Below are 14,057 nucleotides of genomic sequence, written 5' to 3'. Positions count from 1 at the left end.
TTCAAACTAGGAGTGAAAACTTGACTGCTCTTACTTGCTTTTTATCAGAAAGACATGTAACATAGCATGGTTGCTGAGGCAAATCTGCAGACAAATTGAATGGAATACTTGTTTCATTTAAATATGTGTAAAAGAGCTGGAGTTACCACCGTTCTCCGGGGCCTCTCTCCTCACGTGGAAAGCTTGCCTGTTGGAAATGGTGATGTCTTGTGTTCGAAGACTGACAGCTGCAGCAACATAATGCAAGTGATAAGGCATTGGGATGCACCGAAAGCGAACATGTTCCTTAACTTTGTCAGTATATCTCAACTAGAACTACAGAGGACTGCTTATTCATGGTGGTACTCTTGTTTTTGCAGTCCTCTGTTGTGTGAAACTCTGTCACTAGGTGTGTTGCCAATACTTTGCACTTCAAGCTAGACTTTGAACCAGACTGAGCTCGAGTGCTATCCAAGTACCGTGACTGGATAGATGTTAAAGGTTTTGCATATGCACTTTCCTGGCTGGTAGAAACTGCAGAATTTCAGGGTTTCAGTGTTATAGCTTGTCTTTTTTTTGTTGACACATAATATGCACTGTATTGGTTTGAAGCTTTAATGTTGTAATGGTAGAAAAATTTTTTGTGGCCATTAGAATGAAACGAGCTGTTGAAGAGACTACCTCACTGAGCTTAGAGTTGTTCACACAAAGAAAACTGTCCTGCTTGGGGCTATTTTGTTGGTACCCTTTGAAAGAAATGCAGGAATAGTATATCATTCTAAATTTTATTTGTTATTGCATACTAGGGATATAATGCTGAAATAACACTGACATAATTAATCTTGGTATACATTTGTCTTCTAGTGTGCCATTCTGTCTGTGACACACTGAACTCTGGAGGTCGGATGCCTTATGCTTTGTGAGAAGCTTCAGTCACGCTTGCTAGTCCAAACATCCACATGGTGCAGTCGTGAATTAAGATTGCCTCCATTTCCCTTCTGTTGTCTGCCGTCAAGATGTGTACCACAAAATCCATACAACACTGATGGAAGCCTGCTACAGTAGCTAATGCCATGTGCTGTGGGGTTTTATGAGCAAAGGAACGGCACACACTGTGTCGTGCCCCGTCCATAGTTAGTATCTTTTTTTTTTTTTTCAAGCATGGGATGCTCTTAACGCCCAAACGCACTTCCACACCTTGGCAATCAGTACATGTATTCCATCTGTTGTAGACCAGCATTTGGCTCTCACTGAAAAGTTCTAGACACTGTGAACATTTTTCGCTGCCACAGGAAGTGTGTGGCCGACAGCCGGTTAGAGGCAGAGAAGGATGGCGTGCGGATACCAGTGACGGTGGATGACTATGTCGTCAAGCGCCAACAGCCAAAGCCAGCCGAGACATCAACGGACCTCACCGACATCTTCTACGAGACAACAGATGATGATACGGGCGACTGAGCAAAAGAGGAAGAAAAAAACATATTTGGGGCTTCTCCTTTTGCACATAGGCTGACCTGTTGCTGACGCCAAGCATAATTAAAGTGGCTGAACGGTAATTAATGGCAATCTTGGTAGCCCGTGAGAGTGCAAGTGACTACACAGTACGATACAGAACCCTTGGTACAGGACTGTGCAAAGGTGCCAAAACTGCAGTATGTACAATTAAGAGGAAATGTAGCCAGGAACACAGATTTAAAAAGCAATGCAGGTGGCCAGCTTGAAAGAATAGCACCTTACTGAATGTTGTGGTGAGGCAAGGTCATGTCTATTAGCATCTTGTTCTAGATATTGTCATGTGCACATGTATGGTATGCTAGATGTTTGCAAGCTTGTGGTCACCAGCTTCACCAGCCTGGGCACCTGATAACGCCATGACTAGGGTCCCTAGTTTCCTGCGATTGCCGATTTGAGCATTTTTCATGGAAATGTGTGCTAGCAGCTACATTCTTTTTTTAGGTTCTGGCTCCAGACACTGATAGGAATGACAGAATTATGGGAACTGGAGTAATCTGAACTCTTTTGAAAGTTAAATCTGGTAGCAAATGAAGTTCTACTTATGCACCCATCCCCTTGAGCAAGCTGTTCAAATGTAGTGGCCCTGGTGAGTGTGGCCAAACTTTTCTGTGGGAATATTCTCAATACTGGAGTCTTTTCAGAGGAACATTAGTAGTAGTGGAAAAAATAGTTTCGAAGAGCTCTCTGCATCCATTCTGAGGGCTTTCCCTTGCTGCGGTGCCAGGCTATGGAGGAGCGAAAGCAAGCGGTAGGTGGGTACCACACTTTTGTAGGGCTGCATGGAGACAACTGCAGGTGCAGTGCATGGGGTCGTCGTATTGAGCATCAATCTTGAAATGAACAAAGTGCCAAGCACTGCCAGACACTGAATTACAACAGCCAAATTCGATTTTAATGAAGGCATCTTAGGAGCATGTTTCAAAAGTGTAGTTCGCAGAATTTTTTCGGTTTTTCGTTATAAATTTCCTGCTGCAGAAAGTGTAGGGCCTTAAGCATGATGTACCTGATACTCTCCATGATCAAAACTGAATCAGGTAATGTAAGGCGATGGAATAAATTGCAGCACACTGGAGCAGGTGATTTTGTATTTTTGATCGTTTTGGTGTTCTAAGCAAGAGAGATGAAGCCAAGTTTTGCATGGGCATTCTTGCGAGAAAAGCAGTGCTGATTGACAACTTGAGTGTTCAGGATGATGGCAAGCTAGGCGAGTTGGAAGATGTTCACGGTGAAACCTAGTGCACAGACTACACGTAGCACTGTTTACATCCGAGTGCTCCAGAATCCAGGGAGTATGCTACACCTCCAGCCTCATTAGATTTTGCATTAATATTTCAGATTCCAAATTGGTCCAGAACAAGGCTGAATGTTGGAAAGTGTTCACAAAATCCCCCAAAACAAATTCCAAGTGCATTCATTTTAGTAGAAGTGTTGACAATGCTAGCTGTACAATAGTACAATTTATCTTCCAGTAGCGCCCGTGTACTGTGCGATGTCAGTGCATGTTAAAGAGCCCCAGGTGGTCGAAATTTCCGAAGCCCTCTACTACGGCGTCTCTCATAGCCTTAGTCGCTTTGGGACGTTAAACCCCATAAACCCTATTTTCCAGTAGCTAGTGTATTGCGTTCTGAGCCATTTGTGAGATACCATTTAGGCCAGGAAACGTAAAGGCTACCATACAAAAGAGTTTTATTGGTTGGTTTATCTAAATATGAGGCATGGAAATTCTGTAAAGCTCAAAATTAAACCATTAAACCCTGCTCACATTTCGGGGAGAAAATATGCAAAATGATCCCAGCAGCTGAAGCTTGTTTCAATGCAACACACTGACAAGTCTCAATGTAGCAGGAAAAAAGAAAACACGGGTGACATGCACAGTTCTGTACACGTCCTTGCTGTAAAAGAGACAAATGCAAAATGCGCTATTCAGGAGCTTTCTGCTGAATGTCCACATAAACAGCCTCCCTGCACACAGCCGCATTAGTTAAGTCGGAAAAGGGAGAGAACGCCAGTGGAAACCTGAAAGTTCTAGCTTTTTAAGATTTCATCATTATAATGCAGATATGTTGGAGTCATGTCTACCCCACAACTGAACCAATCCTGGTTCCTCAGTGGGAAAGCAACCTTTCAGATCACAGAAACCAAATGTGTTGCCACTGTTAAAAACCTCGAGCACGAGCTGGGATTCTTACAGGATGCTCAAAGAAGCAACATAGTATAATCTGAGCCATCTGAACTGCGGAGATTTCAATGCTTGCCTTCATCACCATCTCTCAGTAACTAAGCCACAAATGTGGGTCACATTGCTGTCCAGCATATCAGCCCAGTATGCAGAGTTTGTAACAAAGAACTAAATGGTGATTTGCTACAAAATGGTAGGTTTGAGATGTCAGCAGCACCTTTTCCAGCAGCATGCAAGTGCAGCCTTTCTGGCAATGAGTAAGATTCAGCCTGTGCTAAATCTTGATAACCTGTTTCCTTCGAGTACAGCTAGCATGAAATATTTGTGCAGCATAGCTCAATTATAGTTACAGTGCAGATCAGCACAGTGATGCAAAGATATAATGCCTATAAATGAATGCTGATAAAAGAAGCCAACAAAAAGATCAGTTGCAGCTGTAGAATACAAAAAAGGACTAGAATTGACACAGTCTTCAGTAGTAACTTACCACCACCTAAAAACAGTGCAGTACAGATGCCATGCCCTTGCCCGCAAAAGTTATTGCCAAATGTGATGCAGCTGTGGTGTAGCGTGCGGACCACACAGTACTTTGGAGAAGAAAATTTTTGGTTTGGCGTTAGGCAGCAGCAGATGCCATCGCTGACACGCAGATCTGTCAACTAAATGGACTCGACCCGACTAATTTTTGTCTCTCCAGTGAACTGGCACAAAGACCTATGCATGAACACTGCAAAGCAACAGCAATGAGTGCCTGCTTGAGGGCATGTTTTGAGCAGGACAAGAAAGGGTGACAGCTTTTACACTTCAGCTAATGTTTGCATGCTCAAAGACTTTCCTTATTCACTGCAATATAACCAGTTGACTGCGATTGCATTAATCTAATTGTCGTGAAACTTTCCATGATGACTCTAATGTTTTTGCAACTTAAAAAGGAATGCCACAGGAAAAGGTGCACAAGAAAACAAGTGCACCAGGCACAGTTTAGCTCATTACGCCGTGCTGTTGTATTGCCTGGTTACGCAATACATATGTAAATGTATTCACCTAGTGATCCCAGCCGCGGTGGTCGAATTTTGATGAAGGCGAAAATTCTAGCGGCCCGTGTACTGTGCAATGTCGGTGCACATTAAAGAAACCTAGGTGGTTGAAATTTTTGGAACCCTTCACTACGGCGTCCCTCATAGCCCAAGTCGCTTTGGGACACTAAACCCCCGTAAACCATCACCTAAATATGGCCACAGAGGCCAGAAAAACAGTGAAATTGTGCTTAGTGAGGCTGCTTTGTAGAAATCGCAAGTTAGAAAAGCTAAGGTCTTTTCAATTGTGATCATCTAAGCTTTAGCAACTGCAAATGAGCATTCTTGTGAGTGATAGCTGAAAAAAAAAAAAGCTGTATTTACTTGTAAGACAACACTGCCATATATGAGAACACAACAGCCAAAACGCATGCAAGGCAAGGATTTCCCCATCACATGCAAATGTAAATTTGGCAGCTGAAAGGAGTATTGGTGCGCAATGAAACACTGTGTTGCCCAGTCAACAACAGACAATCTCCAGCACAAAACACGTGCAACAAATCATGTCACCAGAGGAAGTATGTCTCTGCCAGTAAGTTCCCTACCACAGATTGGCTGTGATAGGAGTGGCTGCGTGCAGCTGGTGTCTCTTGTCTGATCATGCCTGTCACACCACTCTGGTTATTCTTCTCGAACACTGATAGCTATTAACAAGAGCTGAGGGTATAGCAGATTCGCTTTGGCTTCGTGCACCTCAACTTTAGCAATGAACAGAGACACGGCTGCAAAAAGGCAGCAGTACTGGTAAGTTGCCTACTGTCAGGCCCTATTCCTGGGAATTGCAGAGGACATCTCACCAAGGAGTATTCAGGTTCAGGTTTGTAATCGCTACTCAACACAAATGCAGAAATTAAAAATTCAGAAGCTCCTCGGGTGTTCCATCAGCCAGTGGACACTTCAACATGAAAGCACAAAAATGCAAAAACTGCATGGAAAACAGATGGCGCTTCTTGGTTTGTGTCGGCAACAAAAGTGCGTAGATGCCATCTTTGGTATGCTGCCACATAGTGTTTGCACACAAGTAGTACGTGTATGCTGAACATAATCTGAACAGCAGCACAAGTACATACAGCAGGGAGCAATGAGCAACCATATGCCGTTCTGGAAGGTGTGGGGGCTGCAGATATGGAATTGTTTTGGGGCACGTGAAAAGCGAGGCTACATTTTTTTTTTTTTGCTGATTCATAACATTGCATTGCTGCACACTATTCATTGGCATGGACCAAGGTGTAAACGGGGGCAGGTACACTGGCCCATACATCATGACACCAGTTCTGCTGGCACAGCCATCTATGCTTATAATAAATGGAACTGTCGCAACAAGAGATTGCAGCAAAAAATCGAATCCAGTGATTCCACTGAAACATGACATTCAATAATTTAAATGAAGGTTGGCAGGGAAGGGATTGGCTTTCGGAGATCCAAACACATTGAGCTCATAACAGGCACAAGTGATGAGCTAATGTTGCAGTTGAGATGACAACTTCGGGAAGGTGAATGTGAGGAAAAATCTCACTGCAAGTCAGTCTGGTAAAAACAGTTATAAGTGGAAAATCTTGCTCCATGCACATCACCGTTAATGCACAGGTGTCCAATGCAATGGTGAGATCTCCATGCAGCAAGTAGCATTAGAGTGCCTCAAATGCCAAGAGTACTACGATGTATGGCTCTTGACCTCGATCCTATATAAACGGCCAATTCTGTCAAAGCACCAGCTTTTGGTACTCATAGGCACCAGAACTATATTTAGTCTGCGTACCGCAACAGCAGCTTCTGAATAATAGTTTACTGTGTGCACCCTGTTAGTCTCATTGCATATGGTTTGTCAGCACTTGCATGTGTTTTGACAGGCAAGTATGATGCAAAGTGTTGGCAGCACTAGGCATGCAAGGTCTGTCCAGAAAATGACTGTAGTGTCTGCACAAAGCAGGCTGGTGCCCCAAACGTCGGGTGAAAGTTGCGGTGCCCGACAGGCAAAGTCGTATAAAACAAACTGCCAGAAAGGTTCACTGCAAACAACACAACTATGCCGGAGGGATGGTCGGGGCGAGGAACACATCTGTCTGCAAACTGCTGGTTGAGGGAGCGGGGGGGCAAGCGCTGCCCTTGAGCATTTCATGCAGTGCATCTGCTTGGTGCTACTTTATGGACGCAGTCATGTAACCGGTGAGCATTTCAAGTGCCTTGAGCACTTCTTGGCGCTGGCCCCAAGAACAGGACAGCACGGCTGACTTCCGACCATGCATCAGGCCCTCGAGTAGTTGCTCCACCTGTTGGTGAAAACAATGAAGAGACACTTGCACATTAGTGTAACCCATAGCAGGGCGGCATGTTCTAAAAACACACCAATAACTGCTGGCAATGATTGTTAGGGATACTGCACTGATTAGGCAGCATCAACTATAGCTTTACCGCCCTCTACTCTGAGCTTTGCAACAAGTCGACTGCCTTGCTCCTTTCACACAAACCAATCGTGCATCTAATCACAGCACAGGACAGCAAGCAGCCAACCTGCTTGACGCTCAATTTGCTGCTTGAAAAAAGTGCCAGACCACTACTACTACATGACAGCATGCGATGACGAAGCTACAAACCAAGTCGACAAAAACTTCACAACGCCATGAAGTATTTAACACAAGGAGCTGAACATGTCAGCGTTTTGTTCTTTTGTTCTAAAAGACAGCAATGCTGCATGCAAAAAGTCTTGACAAAAGGGAAAGACAACAGAATCTTTGTGATGACAGTGTCATCCAGCAGGAATGGTTCACTGCCAGCATTACCAAGTACCTACATGTAACATTAACGCTACTGCCACAAAATGGTGCGGCAGATAACCATATGTTTATGCACTGCTGTAAACAACAGCTCTGTACAGCTTTGTGCAAGATGTTGTAGAAAGCATGTTAATTGCCTATATGCCACAATGAATGCTGATTCCTACACCTTGTGTCAGTGTTTTCTTGCAACCAGCACAACTGCATGAATCAAGAACTCGCAGCCAACATCAAAACCTTTAAAATATCAAGGGTGTCGATGCACACTGCTCGCATTAATACTGTTGCCGGCCTTGATGACTACAAATGGACATCATCCTTTCTACGGCGTGTGCCACCATCAACCCCTCACCTTTAAAATATGTTCGACCATGGTGTTGAACACCAACTGTTTGTCACCTCATAAGAACCCATTCATAGCATGGTAGTGGGAAATTAGACGTTACCATGATACTTCGAATGGTCCCCTCAGTTTATTTAGCATTCTGACAAAAAAATTGGGCATGGCCTGGATAGATTCCCACCTGTGCTTGAGTAGCGCAGCCTGACACATCAGAATGGGTGGCCAACACAACACACGGGCGTCCTTTCAGCTGGGGCAACAGTTCTGCCAATGTCTGCCGGGCTGCCTGTAAGGAGGCCTCACCACCAGCCGCATCCAGCACAAACAACACTCCATGTGCATCCCTGAAGTACTCCTGCCAGAATGGGCGCACTGAGCCTGCACGACAAAGGCAACAGCTATGGTCATGTCAATCACCATTGATGTCATGTTTACTATTGATAAAAAGGCCTTTTTCCACATGAAAAAGACCACAGCACTCACTTTCCAATATGACCAAGATGGCCAATGACAGCAGGTCACATTTTGCTGCAGTAATGTTAAACTCGCTCATCATGAGCCACGCATCTGGAAGATCTGCTCCAGCAGTTTAGCTGAACCATCTGATAGATTCACATTTTCCTCTCGCAGGTGGCAGAATGCACAACACAATGTCTCAAATGGGTGAGCTAGTCGGTACATGTTCATCAGGTAAAGGCACAGCGCTGACTCATGATTAACAATCTGTATTGCTGTCGCGCAATGAAAAGGTGAAAAACGAGCACAACCAATTCATGGCAGTGCATCAGATTGACTGCATAGGACAAAGACATGCAAAAACTTAGCAAAAAATAGAAAAAAAACACCACTTTGTCATCCTAGTTTCTGAGATAGTCTATTCTTTTAGTGCAAGCACAACAGAAGGTTAGCTGGTGCAGTTGTCTTGCTCCCAATGAATCGGAAATTCTTCCATGGTTTCCAGTGAGCGCTGGTCCTTATGCTCCTACAGTATGGTTGTCTGGCTGAAAGTAGAGCTGTTGTTTTTGCAAGACGGCCAATGCATGACCAGACTGCTTTTTGGGAGGTGGCTTCAAGGAGTGCTTGTGTTCTCTCACAAGTGCATCAGCAAACCTGCTGTACTCAGATCAGACGAAAAGGAACAAGACTATCTCAGCAGCTAAGATGACAGAGTGGTTTCTTTGTACATTTTTTTTGCAAAGTTTTTGCATGTTTTTGCCCTATGCAGTCAATCTTTGATGCACTGCCATGTATTTTTGTGCTCATTTTTCGCCTATTTATTGCGCGACAGCAATACAGAAAACTAATCGTGAGTCAGTGCTGTACTTGTTTCAGTTGTGCTGTGCCTTTACCTGATGACACTCTTAAAAGCATCATGTCATCTTGGTTTGCATCGCTTTCAAGTAACATCATCTGTTATCATGTGTAAACAAGTGGATCCCACACACAAAAAGGTGAGGACAATGTTACCTACCACCCAGTTCCTTGATATTGAGCACAGTGTCGTTCACAGGCAGTGTCTTGATGTTGAAGCCTGTGGTGGGCTCGAGAGAATCACTGGGTTCCCCAACCAATGTGGCCAGGGCTGTTGACTTGCCCGCACCCGTGAGTCCCAAACAAAGCACCTCGTACTGATCACGAGGCTCCTGCCCAGGGACACTGCCGCTGCACGTCAGCCACCGGCAACACTGCATGGCACAGAGATGTGAACAAGCACGAATTATTTTTTTTTGATGGACCGGTAACTGTACACACACAAAAACCTCAGTAAATGCACTGCTTTAAACTGCATATATTGTTCAGTTTCATTCTGATGAACGGCAGCGCGACGAACGTGACATAGAAGAAATGAACACGCGGAGAGACTACACATGTTCCTTTCTACTATGTCCCGTTCATCGCGCTGTACTTATGGAACACCGTAACCATTTACCTTGTGTATATTTTCAATGACATCCTCTTAGAACGAAACTGACGAAGAATGACCACATATGTTAACAAAGGGCACCATGCCCTCAACATCTGTGTGGGTGGCACAGAGTAATTTTTCACACAATAATATGCGCAGTAAAGTGCGATATCACAAGAAAACAAAGCCGGCAACGGGTCATGACAACCTTTGCGCGTACTTCAACTTGTTTGTGGAGCTCAGAACCAGCAGTCACCATGTCTATTTTTCTCCGCATCGCCGACAGCATTTTGAACACCAATGATTACATGGTGAGCATTAAAAAGCAAAGTTCTCGGAGAGGCTAGGTTTAATATCTTGCATGTAGAGTGACCAATTTCTGAAAACATGAAAACTGCTGCGCTATCTGAGAGTAGTAAGTCAAAAATCAAAATCAACAAGACAAATTCTTCCTAGTTGTTTTACTACTATTATATGACTGCATGCAGCATGCGTGGTACTCGGTTAGCAGATGTAAACAAGCTCACAAAGCGGGGAAAAAAAAAAAAAAAGAAACGCCACCATATGAAAAATAAAGAGGCAAATCTACCGTTCTCTACAGTTAAACAGCCCTAAAAAAACTGCAGCCGCACACATCCGGAAGCCACAACACGGAAGCATATCGGGCCGACAATATATAAACATTCTCACTGCGACAGCGAAAGGTCGACGGCCGCGACCTTTGACGGTCGCAAAACCGCGCGCAAAAGTAGCGACAAAGCAAGTTCTTATTAGTGTCCTAATGCTTCACATCAAACATAAAACAGTAGCAGGTTACTCTCAGGAGCCTGGAAACGCTCAGCTTTGTTCCCACATTCGATTTTGAAGTTTGCTCCAGAGCTGTTTCTCCGAAGAAGCACTGACCCTTCGGAAAGCGGTGCGACAACCGGCAAAGCCCAGCTGCATGTTCTCGACGACTTTTGGCATTGTGGGGGGTTTCCTCGAAGGCGCCCTACGAGCCCACCACGATCACCGGCGGCGAGTCTCTGCGGCACCTTCGAGGAAAGGCGGAAAGGCCTACAGTTGTTGACAAATGCCCACAATCAAAGGCGGCCTACAGCGCCATTTTTCAATGGTCGATCATGCTATAGAGAAGTTAATAGCATATAAGCCATAAGAGGCTTGCATTGAGTGTCTAACATTGGCATCTAGCGGACAAAAAAAAAAGAACTTTTTACTTTTGCGTGAGTGGTTCTGAAATATTCGTTCAGTTTTGTGTCCTTTAGTTAACAAAAAAAGTATAATTTTTTAATTATTTTGGTTTCATGGGTATCGGCCTTGACGTGATGCTTGAGCTGTCCCAGGAGCGAAGAGGGAATGTGCTTTTCGCATCTGCTAGACTCGCTGGGTATAGCCAGCATATCTCCATCAGTTTAGGACATTCTGGCGCGCTCGAACTTGTAGAAGCGGGCGTGCGTGAGATTATCTCACAAAGTGTGAGGATTTCTTTCTGAATGTGTGTTAATTTGACATTACCACCGATTTCCTGTTAAGGTGGAAGTAGTCCTTCAGTCTTCATCCTTTAGTGACCGTGTTTGCGCTTTCTCTCGGTGATGGCAGCGTGGGGCGATGGTAAGCTATGGTCGAATCACGTCAACAAAAGTAATTTTGTTAAGCAATAATGCATCTGTTGTGATTAATGCAAACTGTTCGCATCCACATGCTTCGCAGGTGGAGGCTTTATGCCACCCGACTCTCAGGAGACTCCACAACGCAAGTTCGTGAGTGTCGAACGGAGCGTGCCTTTCGCAGCTGGGATCAATTTTGCCCATAGGCATGTGCGCGGTGTCTGATATGGTGGAGCGACCTTGGCTGCTCACCGCTTCTGGCGAGAGGGGACGTTGAAGTTTACTCCTTATGTAAACAGAGACTTGGGGAGAACAGAAGGTGCACCAGCAAAGCATTCACGACGGAATGCTTAGTGCCAGCCTATGGTTTCCTTGACGCGTTTAAGTAGCTTAAATATGGTTTTAAGATCTCAAAACCGCTGCTGTTGCGCCCTGTGCGGCCAGCGCCTCGTCAGGAGACGTCCTTCCCGACGGGCAAGGTGTGAAAGTAATCTGGGTTATAATCTGTCGTACAGATTAGGCGGAAATGTAGTTGAGCAGCGACTCCCGGGTTTAATGTATGCGGACGATATTGTACTGTTAGCAGATAGCCAGGAAGATTTACAAACTTTGGTTAATTGCTGTGGAGACGAAGGAGACGCTCTAGGATTCAGTTTTAGCGCAACTAAATCAGGTGTGATGATTTTTAACGATACAACTGATCAGGTGCTTACAATACAAGGCCACGAAATACTCAAAGTGGCCGAATACAAATACCTCGGGATATGGCTAAACGAAGGGCAGACATACACGGAAAAGCATGAACAGGCTCTTAGGGCAAAAAGACGAAGAGACGCCGGGATTATGAAACATAGGGCATTATGGGGGTACAACAAATATGAAGTACTAAGAGGTATTTGGAAAGGAATAATGGTGCCGGGACTTACTTTCGGCAATGCGGTTCTGTGCTTAAGGGCAGAAGTTCAGTCGAGATTAGACGTAAATCAGAGAGCGGTTGGAAGATTAGCCCTAGGTGCCCACGGCAAAACCACAAACGAGGCAGCACAAGGGGATATGGGCTGGGCATCGTTCGAAGCACGGGAAGGCTAAGAGTAAAATACTATATGAAGAACGCCTGAGGAAATTAGACTATAACAGATGGGCAGCTAAGGTATTTAAATATTTGTACAGAAAGAACGTTGACTCACAGTGGCGGAAAAGAACTAGAAAACTAACCAGTAAGTATGCCGGTCATGAGGACGGAGAAAGAAAGAGCATTAAACGACAGGTTAAAAATGCGGAAGTTAAAAATTGGATGAATTCAATGGAAAAGAAACATAGTGTAGAACTATATCGACACTGGAAAAGGCAGATCAGGAAAGAATTTTTCTATGATAACTCAAGAGGCAGTGCCCTACTTTTTGAAGCTAGATCAGGGTGTCTTAGAACGCGCAGCTACAAAAAGAAATTTAACGAAGAAGATGACACATGTGCAGTGTGTGGTAGATCTGAGGAAACAATTGAACACCTCATACTCAAATATGATGGTATCCATCCGGATGTCGATGCAGGCACAGTCACTCTTTCTGAGGCCCTAGGGTTTAAAGATAACAATGGTCATGTAAATAAATCTGCAGTGGAAGTCAGCAAAAAGCGATTGGAGGATTGGTGACTGAAAAGCAGAGATGTGGCATAAGGTTAGAATTGTAGGAAACCGTAGATAAAGGTGATGGCGAATCTTAATGAGAATTGCCAACACAGTAAACAAAAAAATAATAAAGAAAGAAAAGCTGAGCATGGTGGCAATTGCCACCACCCCGTTTCAAAGGGGGCGCTCCTATCCATCCATCCATCCAATACAATGTATTGGCCATACTGTGGATAAATAAATAAAATAAAATAAATGGGTTGCAGCAAGCATACGCGCAAAGCTGTCAAGCATAACGAGAGATACAAGTTTAACTGCATCGTGGCTTCTGGCTTTGTGCGTTGGGCATTCTATGTACCGATGTGATTGTTCGGTATTTCACAGATATAAACTCGGCAAACTGCATTTTCAGCATCGTATGCGTTTTCATGTTTGAAGTTGTTGCTGCTACCCATAAGGGGGCCACGATTCTGGCTCTTGACAGCCTAGGGGGCCTCTAGTTTTGGCAGTGATTTCAAGAGACGTCTGCAAGTCTAAAGCAAGGCTTTTGTCTTTTGGAAAGGTCTGCAGGGTGTTCACTCAAACAAATTGAAAATACTCTGTATTGCGTGGAAGAGCATGGACGGGAATACTGCTGCGGTCTGCATTTCTAATGTGTCAGTGAATTCATGCTACCTGAAATGTTTCTGATAAATTGTCTGTGTACTTGCAGCAGCTCATGTAGTTATTATTTTCTCAGCAGTATACACCTCTGTATTTTCGTCTGAAGTAGCAGTTATTTAACCTGCATTGCAGCTAAAAGTACCGTGGCATGGCCTTTTCAGACCTGTAGCAGACCACAGAGTGATCAGTCGCAGAATGCAAAATTTCTGTCCCTGTTGCACACCCATATTTTAAGAACACGTTTTTTTTTTATATATATTGTTTGCATCTTCATCCGATGCGTTAGCTATTGCAGAGGTCTATCCAGTAAAACAACCATAGTTCATCACATATAATGAGAATCATTACATGAGCATACAATCACTATTATGAAAGTCACTTTCCCAAG

At 44.2% G+C, this 14,057-nt stretch overlaps 2 protein-coding genes across 3 annotated transcripts in view; one reads left to right on the top strand and one right to left on the bottom strand.

The window, feature by feature from the left end:
* Window positions 1-3,163: 3,163 nt before the first annotated feature.
* Window positions 3,164-10,895, bottom strand: LOC149341894 (ADP-ribosylation factor-like protein 15). The gene is made up of 4 exons (XM_089544179.1): window positions 10,676-10,895; window positions 9,338-9,551; window positions 8,048-8,244; window positions 3,164-7,019 (listed from the first exon to the last, which is right to left on the bottom strand). Exons 1-4 carry the CDS (start codon window positions 10,736-10,738, stop codon window positions 6,888-6,890), a joined length of 606 nt encoding a protein of 201 aa, XP_089400305.1. The 5' UTR covers window positions 10,739-10,895; the 3' UTR covers window positions 3,164-6,887.
* A 149-nt stretch (window positions 10,896-11,044) lies between these two features.
* RPA2 (Replication protein A2) overlaps window positions 11,045-14,057 on the top strand; it is a 24,832-nt gene continuing 21,819 nt past the window's right edge. Inside the window, exons 1-2 of one of the 2 annotated variants that reach the window (XM_089544178.1) lie at window positions 11,045-11,383; window positions 11,483-11,532. In XM_089544178.1, the coding sequence (XP_089400304.1) occupies window positions 11,365-11,383; window positions 11,483-11,532 (69 nt within the window). In that variant the 5' untranslated portion in view covers window positions 11,045-11,364. The remainder of the gene's footprint in view (window positions 11,384-11,482; window positions 11,533-14,057) is intronic. The other variant, XM_089544177.1, reaches the window with a different exon arrangement.

This window comes from Amblyomma mixtum, chromosome 5, assembly GCF_055824585.1.
Source record: "Amblyomma mixtum isolate Tamu chromosome 5, ASM5582458v1, whole genome shotgun sequence".
Lineage (NCBI taxonomy): Eukaryota > Metazoa > Arthropoda > Arachnida > Ixodida > Ixodidae > Amblyomma > Amblyomma mixtum.
The sequence above is the reverse complement of the archived record's forward strand: the minus strand, read 5'-3'. Positions and strand labels throughout refer to the sequence as shown.

Bases quoted from the DNA above. Each gene is read 5' to 3' on its own strand.
- LOC149341894 (XM_089544179.1), bottom strand. From the start codon at position 10,738: ATGCCAAAAGTCGTCGAGAACATGCAGCTGGGCTTTGCCGGTTGTCGC. The intron at 8,245-9,337 runs GTAGGTAACATT...TTTGTCGTGCAG, and splicing joins CAATATCAAGGAACTGGGTG to GCTCAGTGCGCCCATTCTGG. The intron at 7,020-8,047 runs GTGGGAATCTAT...TTTCACCAACAG, and splicing joins GCTGCGCTACTCAAGCACAG to GTGGAGCAACTACTCGAGGG.